At 41.3% G+C, this 27,985-nt stretch overlaps 1 protein-coding gene across 6 annotated transcripts in view; it reads right to left on the minus strand.

Moving 5' to 3' along the window:
• The window catches only part of PTK2 (protein tyrosine kinase 2), an 878,302-nt gene that overhangs the window by 225,429 nt on the left and 624,888 nt on the right, over positions 1-27,985 (minus strand). For all 6 annotated transcript variants that reach the window (XM_086966271.1, XM_086966270.1, XM_086966268.1 and 3 more), the window contains 4 exons: positions 21,426-21,541; positions 19,115-19,215; positions 16,820-16,909; positions 12,180-12,384 (listed from right to left, as the gene is read on the minus strand). In XM_086966271.1, the coding sequence (XP_086822397.1) occupies positions 12,180-12,384; positions 16,820-16,909; positions 19,115-19,215; positions 21,426-21,541 (512 nt within the window). The remainder of the gene's footprint in view (positions 1-12,179; positions 12,385-16,819; positions 16,910-19,114; positions 19,216-21,425; positions 21,542-27,985) is intronic.

Below are 27,985 nucleotides of genomic sequence, written 5' to 3' on the forward strand. Positions count from 1 at the left end.
TTTAACTGCATTTGTGAAAAGCTTGATGACAACCATGGGATCCATATATTTAGAATTTCAACTAGTGACAATGCCAGAACGTCTAATGCCAACTAAATCACCAAATTCTACTTTAAAGGACTTAACAGCATTCCTTTTATCAAAGTACTTTTTCCTAACTTAGCTTTTTGTATTACCTTATCCAAAACCTCTTTATGATCATATTTTTCTTCTTTACCTTTAGCAAGTGCATATTCGTGAACCCAAAATGGTTCAAGTAAAGTGTTTGGTTCTCTGCCTCTAAAAAGAAAAGGAGTTTTACAAGTTGTAGAGTGTGGAGTAATCCGATATTCCTCAACCTTTTTGGTCACCTCACTACTCCAATCTAATAAATGAGATTTAGCCAAATTTATCGACTCCTTAATCACTCTGTTATATCTCTCCATCATTCCATTCCCTTAGGGATGATAAAGAGAGCTTTTCTTATGTACAATTCCACATGCATTCAAGAATGTTTCCATCTCTTTCGTAACTAATTGCATCCAGTTATCAGACAATACAGTTTTTGGCATGCCTACTCTTGCAAATAATGACCTAAGACATTTAATGATGCTCTTAGATTTGATGCTGGTCAAGAAAAAAACCTCAGGCCACTGAGAAAACAGATCAATGAAAACCAAGATGAAAATGTAAGATTCTTTGAAATGTAAAGGACCTACTAAGTCAAATGCTACATCGACCCATGGACCTTTTGGATGGTTTCTTATTATCATAGGTTGTACTCTAGTCATTCTTATCACTCTTCTTACAAGCATCACAATCACGTATGATTCTTTCAATCATTTTATCCATTCCCGGCCACCAATAAGTATCCTCTCTTTAGTTTTGGTAATTCCAGGGTGACTTTGATGAGCCAAGTGAATTATATCTTTCCTAATATTACAAGGAGGAACAAGTTTGGTACCTCTAAATAGAATGTTCTCATCAACACTCAATTCATCTCTCACACACCAGAAATGTTTAGTATTCTCAGAGTTTTTCTTTACATTATCCCATTTCACCCTAATTAAATCCATGACTTCTTTCATCGTGTTGTCAGATTGAACTTCCTCTATCCAGTTTCCTTTTGAAAGATATTAAAAATCAAGAGCACACACCCTATCATATACGTCATCAAAATCATCCTCAATTTTATACTCAGAAGATATCAGGCGAGACAGTGTATCAGCAATCATATTATTCACCCCAGGAATATACTTGACTTTGAATGAATACTCTTGGAGACTAATAATCCATTTGGTAATCCGACTTGAAATAAGATCCAAACCATTCTTCTCAAAGATCTCTACCAATGGTTTGTGATCTGACCTACCTTCAAATTCAGAGCCCCATAAAAACGTTCTTAGCTTTTTAATAGCCCAATAAATGGCTAAGGATTCACGCTCCACCACAGAATATCGGCTTTCCGTATCCTTCAAACCTCTTGAAAGAAACATCACAGTACTTTCGCCATCAGAATTAATCTGTTGTAATACCGCCCCTAATTCTTTCTCACTAGCATCCGTGGTTAATATGGACTAACACCTAGGATCAAAGCTTTTGAGAAAAGGCGCACAACAAAGTTTATTTTTTACTTCCAAAAATTCATCTTGACACTCCTTTGACCACACAAAACACTTTCCTTTCCTTAATAATGATCTCAAATTAGAGGTCATATCAGAAAATCCCTTTACAAATTTAGCATAATATTCAATCATGCCAAGAAAACTCATAAGCTCTTCCTTGCATGTAGGAGCGGACATTTTTTTTATGACATCAACCAAATCTTCTTTTAGTCTAATACCGTTAGCAGAGATGTTGTGTCCTAAATGATTGAGAGAGATCAGAGCCAAATTTACATTTCTCTAATTTCACAGATAAATTACTGTCACTCAATCTACCTAACACAGATCTGAGGCGCTCATTGTGTTGATCATCATCATCATCACCATATATGAGGACATCATCTTGATAGATGCACACACCTTCCAGGCCTTTCAAAACTCCTTCCATAACACGTTGGAAAACTGAAGAGGCAGAAATTAGCCCAAAAGGCATTCTTTTGAACCTATAAGTACCAAATGGCGTTATAAACGCTGTGAAATCCCTACATGTCTCCTCAAGTTCCACCTGGTGATAGGCTGAGGTCAAGTCTATAGTGCTAAATATCTTTGCCCCACCCAATAACGTTAACAGCTCGCTAATGTTAGGCAACGGATACCTGTCCACAATTACACACTTGTTCAATTGGCGCAAATCAATACATAAACGAAGGTCACCATTTGGTTTGTGTGCAGCGACCACCGGAGCAAGCCATTCTGTTCCTTCCACCTCCTCAATAATCCCACTGTCTTTTAATTTAATGATCTCTTTTTTCATATCATCTTTTACTGCTATAGGTACATTCCTCAGCTTGCAAGAAACCGGTGTAGAATCCTTCTTAAGTTTAATTCTATGTTTATATCCTTTGAGGCACCCTAATTCATTCCTAAAAACCTTAGGAAATTCTTTTTTTGAGAGACTTAGCTAAATCCACACAACACTTTTTCCACCCCTTGACTCATATCTCTCAACAAAATCTGTTGATTAAAGTTCGGGTCTAAATATATTCCCATCTCTCCTTGATGAATCCAGCTGATGATGCTGTCACCCTTCTTTGAAGTGTAAATTTTACCAGAAATCATCCTGTCTTTATATTCTATTAACCCGTAAAAATAACCATGCAGTTTGATCGGCTCACTACCGTACGCTAACGGAATTATATCAGGTTTTAAAATGTTGATCTTTTCTTTTAGCATAGAAATCATTAGAGATGATAGTTATTTTCGCACCTGAATCAAAACACACGGGTGTCACAACCATCCACTTTGATAACATTTCCAGGAAATGGCTTAGATTTTGTAGATGACTCATTGCTCACAACAGACACTATTTGCCCACATTCATACTCTTCCGGGCTGGAGGTACTCTCTTCATCATTGAATACTGCAACCTTTTTTTTACCTTAGGATTCAATTTACTCTTGCAAGCAGAAGAGAAATGACCCTCCTTTTTGCATTTCTTGCAGGTATTTCCCAGAGCAGGACACATCTTATTAGCTAAGTTCCCAATCTTATCACATCTGAAACATTTTAAAACTACATTGCTACCATTATGCTTATCCTTCTTTGCATCCTCTTTTGCGTGAACATTACTTTTACTAGACTGACCCTTTGTCATCCTGTTGCTTTGCCCTATTGCCTTTACTACTTGAACATTATTTTAATTTACATTATTCTTTTTGATAATGGCTACACATTTTAATGAATGTTCAATCCGTTTCGCTGCCACAATAACCTCATATAGAGTTGGCTCATCGCGTAACCATAACTCTTCTCTAATTTTATCCATAGAGCACCCTAATATAAATTGATCACTGTTATGCTCATCCGTTAAACCTTCAAATTTGCATGATGATGCAGTTTCAGTTTCATAAACTTTTATTCGATTATCAATTGTATAATCATAAAAAGTACATACAATAGAAAAGGCTTTTCAGCGCATAAATGAGTTTAAAAAATGAGTCGAGATATAAAAGAACATGCTAAAAATAAAATTTGCAGTTCTGTATGCTTCTAGTTAGCTTTGAATATTTTGACGTATTGTTAAGACTGCTTTAAGAAAAGTCACTATAAGTTTAGCTTCATGTGGCGTGTTCAGAGACTGCAAGAAGAGAAACGGAGAATAGCATTGTCTATGGCCACTGGATCGGAGAAGTGGAATAATCCACGTTTTTCGTGGAAGTTTGTAATATTTGCAAAATAAAACAACGTGGATCGTTGACTGTTGGGAGATTCCATCACATGGACAGTACATCAAATCACGGGACCAAATTTGAGTTTCCGGAAATGAAACTAAACGGAAAAAGATGTTAAAACGAAGTCTTGTTAATCAAAATTTTTCGTGGTTTGATAAGAAATACGTCAAATATGCTTGTATGCCTTTGCCAGATTGTTGTGCCCAGATTTTTTCATTAGATGGTTTTAAGATCTCAGCTTGGTTCCGTAACTCCCTCAAGTGACTCAGACACATTGATTTTAACTGTTTCCTGGAAATGATGATGCTAATCTCCTCAAATCAGTCAAATACGTTTCAATACTTTCATCCTCCTTCTGTACTCTTTTCCCAAAATTGTACCGCTCTAAAATGGTACTAACCTTGGGAAGATAATGTATGTCCAGTTTACGAATGCAAATTTCATATTCATTGAGACCATTAGACTCTGCAGGTAGCAATTCAGGGAGATGGTCAAATACATCCTGCCCTTCAGAGCCTAGACAATGCAGCAAAAGAGCAGTCTTCCTTTCGGGACTCAATGAAGTGCCACAAACCTTGTCATAACGTTCAAATACACCTTTCCATTTTTCCACTTGATGGGAGGATCCCCTGGACTCTCTAAAAAGAAAGGCGCTGCAGTAACGTTCTGCATGTTTAACCGAGATGAAGGAATAATTTCAAGGTATAATAAATATACACCTTATTTAAATTTTATAATGAATATTTTAATAAATATGCACCTTCGTTAAGACTCTAATATCAGAATAAATGTATTTCATACGTATGATTCTGTTAACGAGTAAATATTGCGAGGTAACTATACCACAAATAAATACTGCAAATTAACTATATCACAAATTCCACAGAAAGCAAAATTATAAGATCGTGGCGTTTGTTGAATCAACATAAATACATGTAAAATGTAAAACCTTAAACCATGGAAGCGTGCGAATCGCTGTAAAAGAATACAATTTAATAAAGCAACTCGCACAAGATCTTTCCTCTTCCTCTCTTTTTTTTTTAAATAGGAGAAAGCGTGCAAATTGCTGATAATTAAAACATTGGAAGTCGCTTCAACTTAGATAAGTCACTGTCATAAAGTTATCAAAACGTAGTACATTAAAGGTTACCTCCCAAATTTTAAGCATGTGAGTCGCTGCTGATGTAGTGTACTCACAAAAGTATCTTAAGCGTGCGAGTAGCTGTTGACAAAGTGCTCGCATTTTCCTTTGTTCTGCGAAGATTACTCGAACAGGAAATGCCAAATCCCTGTTGCTCTTGGAAACGCAGTAATTCTCGGTAACACAGTAATGACGGATTACGCTACATCTGAGCCCCAGCAATGATGAAGCCGAACGTTGAAACACTTAACAGCCTCACGCGGAACGACGTAAGCGCAACGTCATGACATGCGCATACCTCAACAGTAAGTAAAAACACAGAGGCGTCAGAAAAAACGTGCGCAGCGTCAACTCACTGAGAGAATGGCACACAGAATGCGGTAAATTTGAATGTTGTTTTATGAATGTTTAAAGTCCGTGCCTGAACTGTATTTTTTAAATGACGCTTCTTCGATACTCCGCTCATCCATTTAATTCAACTTCCAATGTATACTCCGATTATCCACAAAATAATAACACTAGTGCACAATTTCTTGGTTTCTCTCACATGCGAAAAGCAATGAGGCAAAGCACATCGAAACGCTCCCAATCTAATATGTCAATCCATGAAATACATAGTTCCACGCATACATACAGATGAACATGTGCCGAAATTTGCTCCAAACACAATTGAAACTAAGTTTGCCACTGAGTTGAAACGATGATCCTTCCCTTTCCAGAAATAAAAGATAAAATCTCTCACCGCATGAATAATCAGAGTCTTTCAGGTGTTGAGATCCTTTGTAGAGTTGCCGACTACGCCAGTGAAATATTTGAATAACTTCTCTTCACAGGTAATGCAGTTCAAGAAGTAGGTTTATTCACCACAAAGGATCCCATCCATCCAGGCCAACATCAACTGACATCTGGCCCTAACACAGGATTACATCACTCAGCTCTAGAATTATATGACATGCTACCATAGAGGTTACCTACATAATCTACTACCATAGAGAGTTATGTAGGATATCACAAGTACCTCCTTCCAACAGCCTCCTGTGTTCCTTGCTGTTCACGGACCACTTCACACTTGTCTCATACTAAGAAGCTTAGACGCCCCACGGTTTACAGCAGTATACAAAAAGACATAACTTTGGCAGAAGGTGCGTTTGTGCATACCAATTTAGAAAAAGTACTTTAAAAAAGCCATTTGAGGTGGTGTAGGGAAAGGAAAATGCTACTTACCAGTATGTATCTGTTCTTGGCATGTAGAGCTGCAGAGTTACACACTGTGCATAGATGCCACCTAGTGTTGGGCCCGGATGTTTCCAGTTTGTTTTGTTGTAGAAAAGTCTTTGGAAGTCACAGGATAGGCGACTCCTCCTTTGGATGATAGTGCGTATGGGCATCGGCTCCATCCCCAGATTGTTTTTCGCCATTAGGGAAGTGATGGAGTTGTACAAGAAGTAGTGACTTCCATGTGATTTGTATCTAATTAAGATAATACTGGAACAGATACAGGTAGCCGGGGAGGCGGGTGGGCGTGTGTAACTCTGCAGCTCTACATGCCAAAAACGGATGCATACTGGTAAGTAGCATTTTCCGTTCGAGGCATATGAGCTGCAGATTACATACTGCGCATAGATTGTATAGCAGTACCCACACCTAGCGGATACCACGAGCATCTGTTGCAGTAGTTTGAAACAGAGTTTTTAGTACAGCCTGGCCCACAGTGGCTTGTTGTTTAGTTTGCACATCTACACAATAATGTTTTGTGAATGTTTGCGGTGTAAACCATATAGCTGCTTTGCATATATCACCTAGGGGAATGTTCCCTAAGAATGCCATTGAAGCCCCTATTTTCCTTGTAGACTGGGCTTTTGGAGGAATTGTTAACATATGTTTGGCTTTCTGGTAACATATTTGTATGCATTTAACAATCCACCTAGCTATCCCCGATTTTGATATGGGGTTGCCTTTATGTGGTGGTGAAAAAGACACAAAAAATTGTTTAGTTTTACGAAAAGTTTATGTCCTTTCGATGTAGTACAGTAATGCTCTTTTGACGTCTAAGGTGTGTAGAGCTCTTTCTGCGAATGTTTGTGGCTGCGCGAAAAAAACAGGCAGTTCAACAGATTGATTTAGATAAAATGGTGAAATGACTTTTGGAAGGAATTTAGGATTAGTGCGTAGAACCACTTTGTTATGATGCATTTGCAAAAAAGGGTTCTTGAATGGTAAATGCTTGTAGTTCACTGACTCTTCTGAGAGAAGTAATAGCTACTAAGAAAGCTACTTTCCAAGTTAGGAATTGCACTCCGCATTTATGTAATGGTTTAAAGGCAGGTCCCATTAACCGTGTAAGAATAATGTTTAAGTTCCACACTGGTGAAGGTGGAGTTCTGGGAGGGATTATTCTTTTGAGTCCTTCCATGAAAGCTTTTATAGCAGGTACTCTAAACAGAGATAGATGTTGTCTATTTTGTAAATATGCTGCAATGGCAGCAAGGTGTAGTCTGATAGACGTGTAAGCTAAATTACACTTTTGAAGGTGTAATAGGTATCCTATGATGTGTTGAATACACACAGCTAAAGGATTTATGTGGTTGTTTTGACAGTATATTACAAATCATTTCCACTTAGCAGCATAACATGCTCTCATAGTGGAAGTCTGGCTTCTTTAATAACTTTCATGCATTCTGGAGGCAGGTTGAAGTAACCAAACTTAATGACTTCAGGAGCCAGATCGCTAGGTTGAGCTGTGCTGGGTCCGGGTGTCTGATCTCTCCATGGTTCTGTGTTAAGAGATGTGGAGATAGGCTTAGTTTCGGGTGTGGTACCACAGATAGTTGCAGCAGTGTGGTGTACCACGGTTGTCTGGCCCAAGTTGGAGCTACTAGAATGAGTGTTAGGGAATGTTGCTGTAGCTTGCATATCACTAACAGAAGTAGTGGGAGAGGAGGAAAAGCGTAAGCAAATTTTCCAGACCAGTTCATCCATAGTGCATTGCCTTTGGCAGCGGGTGTGGATATCTGGCGGCGAAGTTTGGGCATTTTGCGTTTTCGTGGGTTGCGAAGAGGTCTATCTGAGGTTGTCCCCACATTTGAAAGAACGGTTGAAGAACTTGTGGATGAATTTCCCACTCGTGGATCTGCTGTGTCTATCGACTTACCAGATCTGCCATGGTGTTTTGTACTCCTGGAACGTGTTGGGCTAAGAGGAAGATTTTTAGTGGTAGAGCCCATCTCCATATCTGCTATGCTAACTTAGAAAGCTGCAGAGAGTGTGTTCCCCCTTGTTTGTTTATGTAGTACATGGTTGTCATATTGTCTGTGCGGACTAAGACAGCTTTGCCTGATACTTGTTTTTGGAATGCTTTTAGGGCTAGACAAACAGCTAGTAACCCCAAGTGGCTGATGTGGAGTAACTTTTGTTGCGGTGTCCACCTGCCTTGCATGGTGTGATGCAGTAGGTGAGCTTCCCAGCCGGAGAGCGATGCGTCCGCAGTCAGGATTATCTGAGGAACTGGCTCTATGAACTGTCGGCTCTTTGAAAGGTTTTTGGTGCTCCACCATTGCAGAGAGCGATGAGCCAGACTGTCTACCAACACTAGGTCTGTTAATTGACCACAAGCCTGGTTCCATTGGCATGCTAGGCACTCTTGAAGTGGACGCATTTGCAGTATTGTGTAAGGTAATATAAATATGCAAGATGCCATCATTCCTATGAGCTGCATGAACACTCGAGCTGGAAGCGAGTGTTGCAGTTTGAATTTTGTTTGGAGAGTTTGTACACGTGTTATCCTGTTTGGAGAGGGATAGGCTAGTGTTAGTTGGGTGTTTATTGTAGCGCCGAGGTATGTGTGAAGGTTGCAGATGTGACATGGTGTGATTTACTGTGAATCCCAAGTCGTGAAGCAGTTGAATAGTAGCGTGAGTGTGTTGTACACACTGGCTGTATGAGCTGGCTTTTATGAGCCAGTCGTCTAGGTATGGTAAGACGTGAATATGTTGGCTTCTTAAGTGTGCTGCTACTACTGCTAGGCATTTGGTAAACACCCGTGGCGCTGTTGTAACTTCGAATGGGCGCACTTTGAACTGGTAGTGCTGCCCGTCTAGCACAAATCTGAGATATTTTCTGTGCGCTGTGTGGATGGGAATGTGGAAGTAGGCGTCCTTGAGATCTAGAGAGACAAAGAAGTTGTTTTGTAACAGGAGTGGAAAGACTTGTTGGAGTGTGACCATATGAAAATGACCCGACTGTATGTAAATGTTTAGAGGTCTGAGGTCTAGGATAGGTCTTAGAGACCCGTCCTTCTTTGGGATTAGAAAATATAGGGAGTATACTCCTTTGTTTTGCTGATGCTTTGGGACTATTTCTTTTGCATTTTTCTGCAGGAGGGATATTACTTCCTGTCTGAGCAGTGTTAAATGTTCTTGTGACAATGGATGCTGCTTGAGTGGTATGTTTGGGGGGGGGGTGTATGTTAGTTCTAGACAGTAACCTGATTGAATTATTTGAAGCACCCACCTGTCTGATGTGATGTTTTCCCAGGCTGGTAGGTATTGTTGTAGTCTTCCCCCGACAGGAGTGGAATGGGGCGGGGGAAGGGAAGTCATTGGGCGGGGGTAGAGGCAGAGCGGGAGTTGTTCTTTTTATCTCTGCCTTCATTATTGTTACCCCTGTACCCTCCCCTTTGGTAGCCCTTACTATAGGTGGATTGTGTAGGGGCTTTGTATGAGGTAGAAGGTGTGTCTGAAGAGTAGCCCCTGGTGGCGCCTCCATAAGATGAGCGGCGAAATAAACGTCTGGGAGCCTGCAACTGCAGGGCTCCCATAGATTTGGCTGTATCTGTATCCCTTTTCATGTTTTCAAGTGATACATCTACATTGGGTCCGAATAAGTGTTGCTCATCGAAGGGTTGATTAAGTATAGCACTTTGGACTTCAGGTTTGAACCCTGATATGCGTAGCCAGGCATGTCTACGTAATAAAACACTGGTGTTAACTGCCCTGGAGGCGGTGTCCGCTGCATCAAGTGCACACCGAATAGAGGTGTTTGTAATATTTTTTCCTTCTTGAATAAGCTCATTTGCTCTATCTTTGCATTTATCAGGGAGGTGTCGCATTAGTGATTCTAATTCGTCATAATGTGCCCTGTCATATCTTGCCAATAATGCTTGTGTACTGGCAATACGCCACATGTTTGCTGCTTGAGACGCAGTTATTTTCCCTGATGCGTCAAGTAGCTTAGACTCTTTATCTGGTGGGGGAGCTTCACCTGATGTTTGTGAGTTTGCTCTCTGGCGTGTGTTGGAAACTACAAGTGAGTCTAGTGGTACTGGACCTTTAATATATGATGGGTCTGAAGGGGCAGCTTTATACTTTTTCTCTATTCGAGGGTTAATGACCAGAGTTCTGACTGGGCCCTAGAAGACTTCAGGAGCATGCTTAATCACTCCTTTAAGCATTGGTAAAATGGATAAAGACCTTTATGCACTATCAAAGGTATCCATTAGAAAGTCTTCATCTACAGGGTCTGTATGCATATCTACTCCATGATATTGCGCGGCTCTGTGTATCAACTGATTAAAACCCATAGTGTCTTCTGGTGGGGAAGGCCTTGAGGGGTATATGTCATCTTGAGGGACATTTGGGACGTCTGGGGTGTTATAGTCATCCCACGGGTCAGGTGAGCCTGGAGGAATAGATGGATCATCTATGTTAGCCCCTATATCATCAGAGCTATCATCCCTATTGTCATCGCCTGGTATGATAGAGGATGCAGGGGAATGTTGTGGTAAGGGAGCAGGTGGTGATGGTATATGTGGAGGAGGAGGGGAAGGAAGTCTTAAAGGCGAGGTAGCCATGTCCTTTTTCTTTGAATGAGGAGCTGGCGCTGGTGTATCCAGTGGTCGCTTTTTTTAAGCTAAAGTTAGCTGCCCAGTGATTGGGTCTTTAGCTAGAGTCTTTTTTGCAGGGTCTGGATGAAATAAGTCCTCTGCAGGAGGCCGATCTTTTGGTGAGGAGGGAGGCTCTGGCACTGAAGCGGTTTCTTTTGTTTTTTTGACAATGTCCTTAACCGGAGAAGCAGGAGTCTTTTTCAGCTCCGATGATTTTTTAGGCTCCGGTATATTTTTGAGATCCAATGTTTTTTTTCGGTTCCGTTTTTTTTAATCCAAAGCGGCTTTGCTTGATTCCGACCTGGGTTTCGGTGCCGAAAGAGTAGCGGTAGGCTTCGGCGCCTGTGGTTTGGATGTCGGCGGGGCCGGTGATGTTGTCTTTTTCGGTGCCGGTAGGTGTGTGCCGGCACTGTGGGAAGGCCGACTCGAGCCAGAGTCGCCTGAAGGCTTAGTTAGATTCTTAGCAGGGCCCGAAGGTGGGGCAGTAGAAGCAGCGTGTCATTGTGTGCACCCGAGGGCGTGGGAGTGACCGGGGCCTTTTTTAGATGTGTTGAGGAAGGGTCGGGGTCGACGATCTTACTTACGACCCGCTGTGCTGGAGTGATGTCCTCGACTTCTGAATCTTCTGCCTCGGAGTTGCTGTTGAGGTCGTGTTGTTCTGGGACATCGACTTCTTCAAAGATGTCGTCCGGAATCGGAGCTGAAGATCAAGCCATTGTTCTCCTAGCTCTTTCGTCCCAGATAGCCTTTTTGGAGCGGAAAGAGGCACAAGTGGAACAGACTCTGGTCTCGTGCTCTGGGGAGAGGCAAAGGTTACACACTTCATGAAGGTCGGTGTGGGGAAACTTTGACCCATATTGAGGACACTTTTTAAATGGCGTCCTTTCCATGAGCTGGAGTTGAGGCCTAGTCAGGCCCGAAGGCCGTCGACGATTTTCTATAAGTTGGTGAGGATTGCGCGCTGAAAGAAATCGGTTCCAACACGGTGCGCTGGAAACACATCCGAGCCCGGTGGCGGAAAAAAACAATCTGAGAATGGAGCTGATGCCCTTGCGCAGTATCATCTAAAGGAAGAGTCACCTATCCCGTGACTTTCAAAGACTTTTCTACAACAAAACAAACTGCAAACATCCGGGCCCAACACTAGGTGGCCATATATGCACAGTGTATAATCTGCAGCTCATATGCCTCGAACATATATCTATTACTAAAGTTCCTCTTTAAAACGAACAAAAAATAAATCAAAACACTCCTTACATATATTCGTTTTCCTCTAAGCATTCAATATAAGTGTTACCAAAGACTCGTTGACTGATAGTACTCGAGTGCACCATTCCCCTTACCTAAGTTGTGCTTTCAGCTCTGTAAACCTGGGCCTTCGGCTGGGGTCATAAGCCCAACACTTCGTCATAAGGCTGTAGAGAGTGGGAGGGCAGTTCTGAGGCATTTGTAACCGTTCTCCATTCTCAATTCGACCAATCACATCGTTGTTCTTCACTCCTTGGAAGGGCTTCACACCATACATTAAAATTTCCCACATGCACACACCTTTAGAGAAAGAAAATGCAATTGAGTACAAAGACCACTGAAAGAGCATACACCTTTTAGAAAATCACATTTAACGGGAAAGAATTTGCTCTAACAGCAAGAGTGCATCAGCTGAAAAGAATGCACTTGTGAATCAAACAGGAGCAGTTAACTCCAAAGGAAGGTGCTTTAGGTAAAATAGTCTCAGACATCTCCAACAAAAGGCATTACACAATATGTAAAAACAGAAATAGGGGTGTTAATCCCTTCCCTCCAAAACACTGACTCACTATTGCAAATAGTTCATGGAAAATTCAGTCATGCATACATTTCAGGGAGATGTAGCGGAAGTCACTGGAATAGCCGGTCATGTTACCTGTGCATTCATTTCTCAAATGTGGTTATTTTCTGTATATATATTTATCACATGCTGACCATCCTCCACAGTTAGAAATGAGGCACTGACTACACATAAGAAGCAGCACTCTTTTCTGATTACTTTACACATGTGTACGTGTTATTTTACAATCAATGCTTGCCCCTGCACGCTTTCCATAATTCGCTTGGGCACACAGAAGGCACTGGTCAATGCAAGGTCAATAAATATTCCCCCCATATGCCCTCCTTATTGTATCACTGGCCAATGACTGCCACCTCCCCTGCCTCTACTAAAGGACCAATCTTGCCTCTGTAAACGTCATCTTCAGTGTATTACAAAAAGTGGCAATTTGGTCCAGTAACAAAAGTGTTTGTGGAAACAACATTTGCATGGTGAATAAACCAAGGGTTGTGAGTAGTCCATATTGCTATGTAATGGTAATGTATATACTTATTACCCACTGCCCTCAATAGGTAGTGTGCTTCAGGATTATTTGGAACAGCGGTTTCATCTGACATTTGGCTTCACTGTTGAACTTGTCTTTGGAGCTTTGAGGTATTGGCGATTTAGCACACTGAATACACTTCATTTATACGAAGGGAGACAGAGAGAGCGGCAACAGAGTAAAATACCATGAAACGCTATTACCACCTTAAAGCATCCCAAATCACCATAAGCATACCCTTCTCTTTATTTGAAGGGACGGGGCTTAGTTTAAACGATGCCTGAATTTCCGTGAGTGCTTTGATTAGAGACATTTTGGGGGTGAGTTCTTGCTTGATTCAATAAACACGACAGGTTAGGGGTGAAGCTGGAGGGATGTCCTTTGAGGGTCTGCAGAGATTTTGAAAAGATAGTGGAAGGGGGACATTTGAATTCCTCTTTTTAAAGTGCACAGTAGCTTTTCTTCATACTGGAAAGGGCGGTCTTTGTTCCACGACTATTAATATAGAGCTTGACGTGGGGCCAAGGAGTGTTGTTTGAGGCTAGTCACTCCAGACTGCGGGAAACATCCAACCTACCTTTTAATGGCCCATCTGATGACACAATCGTGTGTGAGCCAAAAGTTAGAATAGAGTTGAAAGTTATATATCAACAGTCACCATCATTAATAACATCTTGGTTTTAAAACCATGTATGCTTAAATTGACATAGAATATAAAAAAATGTTATAATCCATACGGAGAGGACCCAAGTTTGTAGGTGTGCAGAAACTCAAAAGGCTCAGCTATTTTGATACAATCTCAGGATAGTCTTTAAGAGTTCAAGTGAGTGAGATTGGTAAATCGGTTCCGTGCAATGTTGAGTGCAAAATGCAAATTTGTTATCTGACACTATATTTTAGTGCGACATGCGCCATCATATCAATTTTTAAAACAAAGAATATTTCCTGCTAAAACATACTGCAAAAACACAGGTGCCATGAGCAACAACTGCTCAAGATCTGGCAATTCTTCTTGTTACTGCGCGGTCGAGGTAACATTTTTTTGCAGCGGACACCACATAATTGAGGGATGAGGCATTGTGGTGCAATTTCTAAAATTTTGTGAAACAAGTGTATAGTGAAATTCACAAAATTATGTTAGTGTGATTGAAGTATCATACAGTATTTGTCCTGGGTGTCTGCTGGCGAGGTAACAATAGCGTACAGAAGTATTACTTAAACACAACAGATGATAGTACTCTGGATAACTGGCATTTTATCCTATGCAGACTAGGCTCCTTCCCTTGCTCCACCATGTTACAAGACATAAAGGACTGCTAAGGAGAGAAATAAAGTTTAAAAAAAATTCTCAAGTGCAATGTATGCCGACGCGACATGCCCTAAAAAGCAATGCCTCAGCTAGGTTTGGGGAAGAATTACATAGACTTAGGGGGGAAAAACTGGTTTTAGGCAACTTCCTAAAAGAGCGTCTATTACATTGAAATGTGAGGGAGGAAGGCAAGGCATTACAGAGTTTGGCTGCCAGGTGGGAGATGTTCCTGCCTCACCACGTAGCCTTTCTGATCCTAGGGACGGCGACCAGATGAGCATTAGCGGACCTTAACCTCATGCGCGCTAGCGGAATTCCGCTCGCACGCTGAGATTTTTTAAATCGCATGTTACGTGACGAGCTGGGCTCGTCATCAGCGTGCGAGAAGGCTACGCCATGACGAGCCCAGCTCGTCATCAGCGTGGAAGGGGTTAAGTCACGTAGGGGGACATACCAGACATACCTAGTCATGAGTCAATTTCAAATCAAAGGAAAAGGGAGTAAGTGATCTACTTCTCTCACACAAACTTACTAGACATCCTCCTCCTTCTCTTCTCATCCATCCCTCACAAACACAAGGAGCACAGGGCAATTATGAAAGGGCTTTTATGTGATTTCATAGAAAAATTAATTCAAAGAATACCATTTTTGTGAAAGCATTTAATCTAGTTAATCAATATTTTAAAGTTGACTGGCAATTACTATTCGGCAGAAATCAAATCAGAGAAATTACCTTTTACATGTTTTTTTTTAGGAAGATCTAAATGTCATTATTATCTATTTTTTGTGTTCTTGTAACAACCTTTGACTAGTTGCCTTTTTCATTTACCCCACCCTCACATCTTGTCAATGGGTGTCTCTTTTACCTGCCTTTTCTCCTTTCCTTGCTTTTTTTCTCTTCTCATCCCCTCTGATCCCATAACAACTCATTGTTTATGCTTTTTGAGGAGAAGGAAGCCGTTTTTTTAATGCCCCATTATGGACCTGGGTTCCTTCTCCTAACCATTTCTCTAACCTACATCACTCTAGAATTGTTTTCTAACCTTGCTTTAATATTAGAACTATGTTCCATAACCTGGATTCAACCGTGTGGTCCACAATGCTTCTCTTTTAAGAAGGGATTTGCTTTAGTTAATTTTAAATATTTTTTTTTTATGAACTCTTCTTGGTTTCTTTTTTTATGTTAGACCAAAATGTATGTATGTGAATGCTCGACCAAAATGTATGTATAGGAATGTGAATTTCCGCTAAATGGGTTTTCAATTATTCACGTTCTCAGAAGTCGGAAACTTTGTTTCCATGACTGTATAAACCACATTAAAGGAAGAAAATGTTAGTTACTGAAAGTGACTACGACTATCCCTTCATGGATTTCTCAAAATGATTGCCTTTTGACATATTTATCATTAACAGAATGGAACATTTTTATATTTAGACTGTTTAATTGCACTTTTTAGCTTAAGAGTGGGATGACCCACAATATCATTTTGTCACAAAGGCAGCAAATTATATTATTACTAACACGTTATAAATTCTTGTCATAGTTTTTTGTACGGTCTAAAAGTGGACTTTCGAGGGAGTGGTGAGGAGAATACATATGCTGATTGACACACTCAGTATGTAAGTTGCTGAACACACAAGGACTGGATTTTGGCACATGGCAGGAGGCAACACATTTGACCACATAATTAACAGATTTCGGGTTATTTGAAAGGACATGCATGCCCATTTATGCAATGCTATCATTTTCTGTAGAGATCTTCCAAGGAAACCTCAAGTGATTGAACTCCTGAGAGGGTTGGATATGAAGGGGGCATGGACATATGACAAGTGTTCTCGGGATCTATGTATCATCAGCCCACAATGATGCCCAGTTTAATATTTATTCGAATGAGATACGTGCAAGATGGATATACATTCTCCTGCACTCACCACGTAGGAATAAGGATCAACTATACAACTTTAAGGCGAAATAGATGCAGCATTTGCTTCTGGGTTCCAAGTGGGGTGTCTGCCCCAAAACACTGATGACATTGGGGTAGGATACTCTGGTAAGACGTCCACTGAGGTGTAGCAGTGTGAACAGTGTGAGGAGGAGTGTCACCGTACCACATGACAGGGCTTTGTTCTTGAAGGCCTTGATGACTTACCTTAAATGAATCTATAACAAGTATTCTGGTATGCAGGGTGGAGGGATTTTTTTTCTATTGGTTTTTATTTTACTCCAACCCAAGAGACAATTTACTTCAACATACCAAAAAAGGCAATTTTTAAACCAAAAATACATGAAACTTTCGTGAGCACTATATCTGACAAAACTTACCAAACATCCACACATCACTAGCTGAGGTAAAACGTCTAAAGTTGATGGACTCTGGAGCCATCCATTTGATGGGTAATTTCCCCTTGGAAGCTGAAAAAGAAGACATTATGAGCAATGAAGACACTTATTGGTGGAAATTGAATAGCAGCTCTGCACTTCCTGATTATACGTGACAGCACCAATTATAAAAGCGGAAGTGCTGAGATTACTGCAATATTTTGATCTTAAGTCACTTTAAAGGGGATAAAAACCTCATAAGAACCCTTTGTGGTTGCAATCCTGGGCACATCAGAGCATCGGGCTTAAAATGCAAGAAAGCACATCTTGCACCAGTTCTGCTGATATTAATTAAGGACTGAAGCAAACTGACTTTGCGCATTCTTCTGTAAATCTCAGAGAATCATATGAGGAGCAGGGACAACCCTCCCAAATCTTCCAGCACCCAGGCAGCGCCTTACCAGGCTAACGTTTATTACCGCGCCTTTACAACCAGAGAACTGTTCAGACATTATTGACATTTATTTACACCAACAAGAAACATCTATTTGACGCTGGTATACTATATCCAGAAAAATGAGGGCGGCGTCAACTGAGATGAAAAGACGATATCATGAACTGTTCCATTATGAAGTGGCATAATATAGCCGATCTGGAACTTTATTTCTATTGTTTCAGATAGTGACGAATTTGAAAAGAAGGAAGTATCTCAACTTATCACCGTGTGAAATTAATATCTCCACGCACCATGGTAACATTTCAATTCTTTTGCGTTGTGGGTGATGCCATCTCAATTTCTCCTAATTTTATGGAGAATTTTTTTACTTATGTCGCATTATTTATTTATACTCTTACAGAATTTGTAGTGCACCCTTGGTTACACCCTTGTCCTGATGAAGACCCCGATGTAAGGCCTCAAGTACGCCTACTGTCGTAGCGTGGGGTCGAAACGTCGACGGCTACCTTAATTTCATCTCAGTTGACGCCGCCCTCATTTTTCTGGATATAGTATACCAGCGTCAAATAGATGTTTCTTGATAAATAATTGGAAATTCGTGATTCCATACTTTGGCTCAGGGATCTGAAGCCGATTTAGCTTGTAAATAATTTAGGATTTTGAAATATTTGCTTGTCACAACTATTATTATTCCTTATCTATTCCTTTTCTTCTTCACAGCATCATGCTATTTCACTCTTTTCCTTTTTTCTTGGGGCACTGTTATCATAATTTTATATATTGTAGACCTTGCCCATTGTGATTAATTTACAGTGTGTTTGCTTTAATTCTTTTGTTATTGTCGGTGTAAATAAATGTGAATAATGTCTGAACAGTTCACTGGGACCCTCATTTCATATACCATATAGCACCCAGGTCCCTAGTGACTTATTTGGGTAAACCCCCCTCCCCCCCCTTTCTCTTATTTACAACCAGAGAGCCATCTGTCTATGAACTAGCTTTGGCTTCAGTGATTGAGGGTTCTATGAAGAAAAATCAGTGAAATTGAAGACCTGGCTTGAGTGCTCAAGCACCATATTGTGATGACACCATTATTACAATGTCATAGTTTTTAGATGTTATGGGGGCTGTAGTTGCCCAACATTCATAAAATACACACTTCTACCTTGTAGACTACAGAGTATATCACAACGCCCTAGACGACACCCTCAACAAAGACACAAAAGATAAGGGATTTAACAGTAGTAGGCAACGCTCACACCCCCACACATTATCAGGCCCCTGTTCATACAAAACATGGACTGAGCACGGTTAAGCTCTAAAGTCGCTCACTTATAAGTGCAAAGCAGACACTGAATTAAGTGTAGTATAATGTGAATGGACTTGCAGAGACAGACTTCGGCTGAGGTTCACGGCGAAGATCAATGGCATATTTTACACTAAATCTGGAGAAATTGTAATGATTTATGATTTATGCATTTAAATAAGTGAAAGCAAAGGCAAGCAAAAACAATAACCATTATACGCTTTATTAGGTGGGTCTGTACTCTCCAAACAACAAATCTAAACGAATTCACTTCTATGCCTTGGGATGACTCTACTCTTTTGAGAAGACAAATGCTCTACATAAGTTAGGCTAAACACTGTTAAAAGAGAAGACCTAAGAATAAGTACACTTTTATTGTATGCTTTACTATAGATGAGCTACAGTTGAAGTGTTATGCTGGGCCTATACTTTCAATCCGTGTCATGGTATTCATCAGGCCAACAAGACTTAAAAAAAAGAAAAAAGCAAGCAAAAACATGCTACCAGAAAATGCAATTAGAAAAGAATAGGTTACCTTTGTAGTAGGTACTGTCTTCCATATACCGCGACAAACCAAAGTCGCCCAACTTTACGCAGTCCGTGGAAGAAACCAGTACATTTCTAGCAGCAATATCCCTGAAAAACAAATGGCAAATTCTATGCAAGATTGAATACTTCGAGATTCGGGAGTTTATCAAGGTCCATCAAAATATGCGACTGAAACAACACGCCTGAAAAAAGGTTGTGTCTGCTGATGTAATTTAAATACCTGAAATAGGCGTTTCAAGATTAAGAAAGGCTAACATATTCCCCAATGCAAGACACGTTAACATTCATGAAATACAAAACACTCTAAAATATTGATGGCATAGAAAGCAGAGTACTTGGCAGAATTGTGTCAGTATAGTAGCTATCACTTTTCTAGAGGTGGGAGAGTCACAGCCACTGAGCTCATAGGCTCAAATAAACTAAGATTTGGCAAATTCATCTTAATGAAAGTGTGGTCAGCTTTCCTGAAAATGATAAGTAGGGAATTGTAAACTCAATGCTGCAGTGTAATCATCCGTGAAATACCTTGGCCTTGAAAACAGCCAGCTAAAGCTGTCTGCACCAGACACTAACAAGCACTGACAAAGCAAATAGCTCTCACTTTAATAATGAAAGTGTCAAGGTGTTGGCTTTGCCAATGTTTGTCAAGTATTCTTTAAGAAAAGTAAAACAACAACAAATTCAAAATATTGTAGGAAACTAAAACACGGAACAGAATTAACAATGCAGAACAGTTTCAGAATTTAAAGGGAATCTCTTGCTAAGGTCGCATTTACTTCCCATAGGATTCAGCCGTTTGGTCCTCTGTAGTAGCCAAGAGAGCAGGTTTATGGGCTTCAAGGATAAGGGTCATGCAAGTACATCTTTTGCAACAGATGCTAGCTGAGTGAGCGTTGAAAATGGCCCTTACCCTCGGGCCATAAAAAGTTTATGTGCCAAACCTTGTGCTTTCATACAATATGTGGAATGCAGAAGAGGAAATAAAAACATTTGAAGTCAGCTCTTCAGCCTCACTGCAGCATAAATATACCCGCTGTTGTGCTTTTATAGACAAGCTGGGAGGAGAGGGAGCAGTGCAGGGGAAGGCGATAATTAGATGGGCTGAGCAGTACAGAAAAGAGAGAACAGAGCTAGAAAACACATGCACTCCGATTAAGTGCTAAAATCAAAATAATTTTTTTTCCCTAACCCGTGCGGGCGTTCGACGAAGTGGACGGTGATGCGTTGGTCGTGCACAGCACCAGGGAGGTAGTGCTCGCGTCGGCCGACGGGAGCACTTAACGGGCTAAATGTGGTGAAAATAGGAAGGATACATGTCACCAATCAAAAGGATTCTAAAGAGACTATGTTTCGGTAGAGGGACAAACACAAAAAGAGGAGAAGAGGTGGGTAAGCCATTAATTAGAGCAAGCAAATGACAGTGACAAAGTCAACCACTCATAAGCAATGGACGGGATGCAAGTCCACTCTAAGTTCAAAATAGAACTTTCGCAACCAGACAGCTTGTGGTGACTGCAAGGCAAGATTCCTAGAGCACTAGTTGAAATGGCATGTGACCATTCTCTTCAGCCCTCAAAAATCAAAGCTAGCTAGTGCAAGCTGGAGAGGATGCATCGTGGAGTGTGCACTGAAAGACTAAGCTTCTCCTCTCTAATGAAAGAAATAGTAATACCTCGCCTTTGCCCAGTCCTAAGGAGACCTTCCAAAAGAGAAACTAAGAACAGGACAAAGAGTCTAATATGACCAAAAAAAGAAGAAGAATACTTCAAAAATAGGAGATAAAGTGTCCCATTTGATTTAAATTGACTTCATGAAGGGATGCTACATAGCAACCTTTTGGTCCTGATGAAAGCCATCGACACATAGGGCGCAAAGTTGACTGAAACATGTTGACCTGGCTCTTCCAGAGATAGATGTGAGACACACCTAATGCCTCTTTTTCACATCCCACATTTTTTAATCATACCACTACCTTTGATCTTAATAAAGTGAGTCCTTTCTAAAGGTAGGAGGTAGTTTTAAACCTTTTTTTTCTCACCTGGTGGAACCCTTATGGTCTCTGATTCAAGGGACAATCCCTCCTTGTGGAGGATCCAATGATGTAACGATCAGTGGCTAAGTATACCAATGGGAGACATGCCTTTGGCGGAACAACACTGTTGAGAGCCTCACAACAATTTTGGTTTGCCCCTCAGCCCCCCTTCTCAACACAACTCTTCCACGCCTTTTGATTTTATTAATTTTCTTCAGCCACCACCCCTCAACAAAAAGACAGCAATGGTGTAAGCATACTGTACCTATGTACAAATCTCTTGCTCTCCAGGTAGGCGAGCGCCGTGCTGAGCTGGTATGCATACAGAATCAAAGAGGCCAGATCCAAACTGTACTTCCGCACTTGCAGGAATGACCTTAGCTTTTTGGGTAAAGAAAATAAACAAGGTGTCAGATTGCACACACAAGCAAGCAATTCAGTAAGAAACAGCTTTTTTACATCAACCACACAGTTCTGACCAATGCACCTTTCTTTGGCATTTATTTTTTATCCTTTAAAAAATCTGGTTTAAACGCATAATCATACAACAACAACCACTAGCACATAACCTTTCATAGCATAACCATGTCATCATACCTGCACATGTGCATCATATGGAATGCACAGACATCTAACAGAGCAATTACTCTCAGATTGTGCTATTAGTAAGGCGTAGCAAATTCATAATTGTATGGATTCACTACAATTTCAGCTTATAAAAACCCTTGCCTGCATAAAAAACCAATTCAGCTACACGCATATTACAAATATTTTTTTTAAGCAGCATTCCTTTTCCAACATGCTTAAATCAAACGTGGGTGCTGAAAAGTCTTTGAGAATTCGGCCATGAGTCTGCACAACTTATGAGCAATATGAAAAAATATTTACTCTCATCCCGTACTTCCTCAGGACCCAGTTTACAGTCTTTGGTCCGCCTTAGTGACAAAGGATCAACATGAATCAAAGAGGACACCTAAAACCTTTGCCATGCAAGCTGAGGTCAGAGTCACAGAAATTATTGGATATCCTGTAGGAATCAGTAGATGGTCATACCCTCCCTGAAATGATGCAACATCCACGGCAGGCGAGACTGAAACATACCCATTATAAAGGAAACTGAACAGAGTGAGTGAGCTAGTGAAGGAGACATCAAATAGACTCTTATGACAAAACCTCAAGCTTTGTGAGAGAATGGACGGAAAGGGAAATTCATGGGTTCTGTCAGACACAAAAAAAGCTTGGTAACATCAACTGAAGCCCAATAAACAGTTAATGGCTTAAAACAGCATGATGCGGTGTGAGAATGGTGATCCACACTGAATGGAATTAAAGACCAGACAAGTGCTACAGGACAATAATTGCATGGCCTTTTGCTGGAAATCCCAACATACATTTTTTAGGCGAATCGGCTGTCCCTTACCTTATTATTAAAAATAACTTCTGCAAACTTGAAGCTTCCTAGTCCCAGCAGGAGGAATGCTGTTATTTTTCCACCCAATCATATTGTTGGAGAATGTAAGATATCATGGATACATGTCACTTTTTTTCAGCAAAGCGGGAACTATGCTATTTGAGTTCAGAGATAGGATTTAAGATCTCTGCCACATTTAGGTCATACATAAGCAAAGAAATGAACTATTGGAATTTAGAGTTGGTTCAAGGAATGATGCCATCAAAGGCTCCAAACAATTCATTGTCAGAGGTAAAAAAAAAAAAATACATGCCACTAGTGCATTGTGCGTTAGATATTTAATGGGCGATAAAATAAGGGTGTTAAAAGGGCTATAGAATGCAGTATTTAGGAGATTATGCTGAAAGAGATGTGCACTAGGGTGAGTGGAGGATGCCAGAATAGTAAAATGAAAGGGAGCATCGCCTATCTATGCCATGGACAATGACGGAGCAACAGAGACTATTATCGATAAGGAACACATGATCTCAATCTACCATCCCTCCTTTACTGCATATTTGGCTCTTCCCATTTCTTTCACTGCTGTGATGAGAAACCATTCCATGGTCTGATCAAAGCAATTAGTATATATTTTGGGGAAACACACAAAGGCAGCTGCTAGCATCTCTGCGGACTGGCCGCGCCATGTTCTCTGTGGCATCTACCACAGCACAAAGGTTATTAGGGGACACAAAAATCTGCCCTCAAATGCCACAAATGACTTAGTAGGAGGAATTACCTACTGGGTATGTTACAGTAGGGGCCTTCACTGCTACCAAGAAAGGGGAATGGTCCCACTGTTCACTAAAAGGGAAGAAAACTATCTGCATGCCCCTCAACAGTTCAATAACAAGTGGAAACAATGCGTTTTCGTGGTCTCCAATGTTCCAATTGAGTGGCTGGTAATTAAGGTTAGTTTAATAGAGAATTTAATTATGAGCAAAACCACAAAAAGTTGCCTATTTTTATAGATTCATTCCACTGCAATGCATTTACTTGTTTTAATCTTTGCCTGCAGTGTTCTTTTTTAATATAATTTCATCATCTGTTTTCCTATTTGAAGTAGGGTAACCAGATTTAGAAAACCAAAAACTGGGAGATATTGCATAAATAGAATAAGGACTACAATTTTGCATCAACTGAGCGGCAAAGAATGTCAGCGCTTGTCAACATAGAAACACAGTCGAGGTTCTAAGGAAATAAATAAAAAGTCAATTTTTTAACCCACTGTCAAGCATGTTATTTACATTGCTTTCTAGTAAGAGTTGCCAACTACTCATGCTTTGGAACACACAAAAACGAGCCTCCCACTGTTTTAAATGCGCACAAATCTGCCAAATAAGGCCGCATGGTCACCCTAAGCCGAAGTTACTACTTGAATGGCAGACTCTTTAAAATACGAGGTGAAAGCGAGTTCTTTTTTAGGTCGAGCATAGCGCAGTATGCATGCCCTGCTCTAGGAGATGACTTTTTGGAATGGGTCTGCACTTTTGCAACACTCGTGCGTGTGGTGGCATCCACCTTGCGGGAGCGAGCAGCGGCGCGCAGAGGCCATCTGTTTCTAATTCGCGTGGCCGTGTGTGCTTGTTTACATTTGCCTGTCTCGAAAAAAGCGACGGAGAGTTTCACTTTCCCTCTCTGGCCCCTAGCGCATGGTGAGTACTTTATCTCTTTACTTTAATTGTGCCCTGCTCTCGTTGCTTCCCTTTTAGACCCCGCCTGCACCGCTCTCCGAGAAGCAGGACACCTCTTTTGTTCTCCCTTGTGACTGCGAGCTCAAGACTTCAGTTCCCACGCTGCTCTGCTAGGGCCGGGGAAAGCCCTCGGTTTGGGTGCGCTAGTTGCTGATCATGCTCCAAGTTGGGCATTGCGCACTCTCCCACTGGCGCTGTTTGAGTAGTCCCTGAGCCTTCCACTGCGAGGCGCGCTCACCCGTAACATACTAAGTAGACGTCACCTGAGCGCGAGGGAGATTTATTTTAGGGTGTGCAAATAAGACAACTGCTTTATTCTTTTGTCCCGCGGCCGCAGCGGTGAACCTTCAATTAACACCTTTTGGCCCGAGCGGTCCCCAAGGAAGTATGCGGCGCACCTCGGATTTTGCTAGACATAAGGTGACCTTGTATTTTTAGCGGTCAACTAAGGGAGATCACAGGAGATCTCCCACACATGCAGCCCAATCATTATTCCTGCAAGTCCTGCAGCTGCCGTGCGCGCTCGCGGGCAGCTGCACGTGGCTAACTTGCACCTCTGGGATTTTCAGTGTGGGCCCTTCCTCCACCCACCCACCCACTGTGCTGTGGTAATGCCTCTATATGCCGTACCCTGGGGCACTAGGTCTTGCGGATACATGACTGGTGAGTCCTTCACGGAAGCCCCGCGTCATCATTTTGGGACTCAGTAACTACTACAGTCTGTGTAGGAGGCGTCCAGAGGTTTCTGCGGTCTACATGGCGTATTGGGTACCGCAAAGGGTATAATAGAGAGCAAGAGCGCTATGGCCTGTGTTTTTATGGTGATATATGCATTACGATTATTGTGTTCTTTTTCCCTAAACTGCTGCATTGCATGCCCCGATACTATGACACATATCGCTTTGATTCCTGTTCATTCAGGATAATTAGGACCATTTCCGAACCTGCACCGTACTAATAATAATACATGGTGATTTATATGTTTTCTGCTATAACCATACACAAGGTAACAAAAATGCTTATAACGCTTTTTATTATAACTTTGCAACATGCTGCACAACAGCCACACTACTCTACAGCATATCTTAAATACACTGGTAAAGCCAATAGCTCAGACTAAGCACTTTTAAGATCCAAACGGCGAGACCTAATTGCTATGTCAATGCTTGTTTCATCTAGTGTCTGTCACATCACTTTCATCTTAAATAGCCGAAGGGACAGTCCTATCCATCTTTTCCAAACTGCAAACTGATTCCATTCACCAGGTTAGATTCGATTAGATGTGATCGCTGTACTTCTGTTTATTGTCCCAGTAGTGTGGATTTGGTTGCTTCCTGCCTTTAAAATCTTTGCGAGTTGTACACAAGTCAGGTGGCAGAATTATGCGAATCTTATGACTGATCTTAAACCATTTACTGGCATTCAGACGGCGCACCTGCTAGCAGAATAGCAGGTGCGCCGTCTGAATGCCAGTAAATGGTTTAGGATCCGTCATAAGATTCACATAATTCTGCCACCTAGTGGTGAGATCCAGAATTATAATGATCTGAATAACGTTTTATTTTCTTCTGTTTCACATCCACAGAAAAGCAGTAATCACGTGGCAGGGACAGAGCTACTGACAATGTTAACTATATCACTTCAAACGGATTAGCAAAGCTGTGCGCCATCTTGCATGTGCACAGACAGAGGTGGCTTGCAAATGTGTGCAACGAGTGCCATGAGGTAGCTGTACATTGGCTCTGTAAAGTGGTCTTGAAATTGCTTCTGTAAAGATGTCTTGATAGTGAGTCATATCGTGATTGCATTACTCCTCTAAAGCACATCCTTTTGATGCACTGCTTAGCTGTTTAGCAGCTGTGCAAGAATTCCGTTAAAAGCGATGAACAATCCATCAGTATATGCCATATGCAGCCTAGCTTCTGGCTGTGCTTCAAGAGGAAAAGTAGAAATGATTTTGTTTTATTACTATTGACACCACCTCAAAAACAGAATTATCTCTCTTTCCATTTGAATCACATGGAAAATGCACTGGTTTGATCAACAGAAAAATCTATTATTGTTACCGAGGTTCTGAAACAACATTAGTTAAGGTCAATTTACGAATAAAGCCTGATTTTCTCTCAACCTCCTATATTGATATTATCACAGCCAGAAAAGCGCACCCATAACTAATACAGAAACGTTGCATCTGTCTTCTATTCGGGTTCAAATTGTCGAACTATTTGTCAAGTTAAAGAAAACACAAATCTCCACTTTAGCAATGGATAATGGACTGAGGTAGGGACAGTCAGAGGGCTGAGCGAGAAGTTGTTGCTGTGAAGATTTCCTAACTCTCCGAGAACACCCTAGCCAGTAGTGGCTCCTCTGCCAAGGCGGGGGAGCGTCGCCCCACTGCTTTGAAGCAGTGCAAAGGAAAACATAAAATGATAATAACAGAAGTTATCATTTTATTTGTAGAATTCCAGTTGCCAACAGGTTAGGGCGGGCTGGGCTCCATGACGTCGGGAAGAAGGAGTGGCTGCTGCTGCTGCACCTAATGTTCGCATGACTGTTTGGCCGGCTGTCTCGGTCACTGCCTGCGAGGAGAACATGTACATGGTCCCTTTCCCTCTGCTCAGACCAATCACAACGCTATCAGCAGCGTCGTGATTAGTCGGGGGATTCTGGAAGCCTGGGTGCTTCCTGTTCCTACAAGGAGAGGCAATGGCTGGCGACAACAATCAGCAGTCATGTTTTCTTTTTTTCTGTATTTTCTAAACCCCCCCACTTTCCTCTGCCCCCTCCCCCACTACAGAGGACGCTATCCGTGTGTGGACCACTGTTTTCCAGTAGCCATGGCAATAAGCTAGAAGACCATCCTATGGCCTTTGAGTAGGGACGAAGGAACATGTGGTGGACACAGCACAGATCTGTGTGGGAAAGGAATGACTGGAGTCTACTTTGATGCCCAGACTTCTAGATAACGGGATGGACACAGGAGAGGAACCCACATCACCAGGCCACCAGGCAGGGGACCAAGTAAGAGAAGAGGGTCCAAAAAGTAAAAAGTAAAAAAAACAACAACAAAAACATACTTATCCGAGCTAAACAGAAGACAACTGAGATTCATACATTTGTCCCAAAACAGAGACACTACTTTAAATTGTGCTACAGCGTAACATCCCTTTTGGAAAGGGCTATCGTCAGTGTTTGTCATCTGCATAAAATACTATTTAGATGCCACTGATTGCATCAATTTAGCAGGTGGTGTTATGTATACGTTAAAGAGGGCTGGGATAAGTGCCTCCGTAAGGCAGGTCTATAGATCCTGACAGGAAGGGAGATGGAGAAACCGTCTGAAAACTATTAGTTGGGAGGGACAGGAGCTGATCGTAGGTGGCTTCACAGATACCAGAGTGGACAAACAGTCAATCAGTACAGCACATTACACTGCGTTGAAGACTGCGGACAGGACTAGGAAAATAAGGGTGGCCGAAGAGCCTCGGTCCAGACGGGCTTGGATTACTTCTAGATCAGCTGAAAGAGTAGTTTCTGTGCTGTGGTGTTGGCATAAGCTTGACAATGTATGTGTCATCCAGGAAAATATTGATATCCAGATAACTAGATAATAGCCTATTTATTTATTTTTCAAAAATAGTTTGTGGGTAGTGGCAGCTGAACTGCAAGCCTATAGTTCGA

This window comes from Lissotriton vulgaris, chromosome 4_1, assembly GCF_964263255.1.
Source record: "Lissotriton vulgaris chromosome 4_1, aLisVul1.2, whole genome shotgun sequence".
Lineage (NCBI taxonomy): Eukaryota > Metazoa > Chordata > Amphibia > Caudata > Salamandridae > Lissotriton > Lissotriton vulgaris.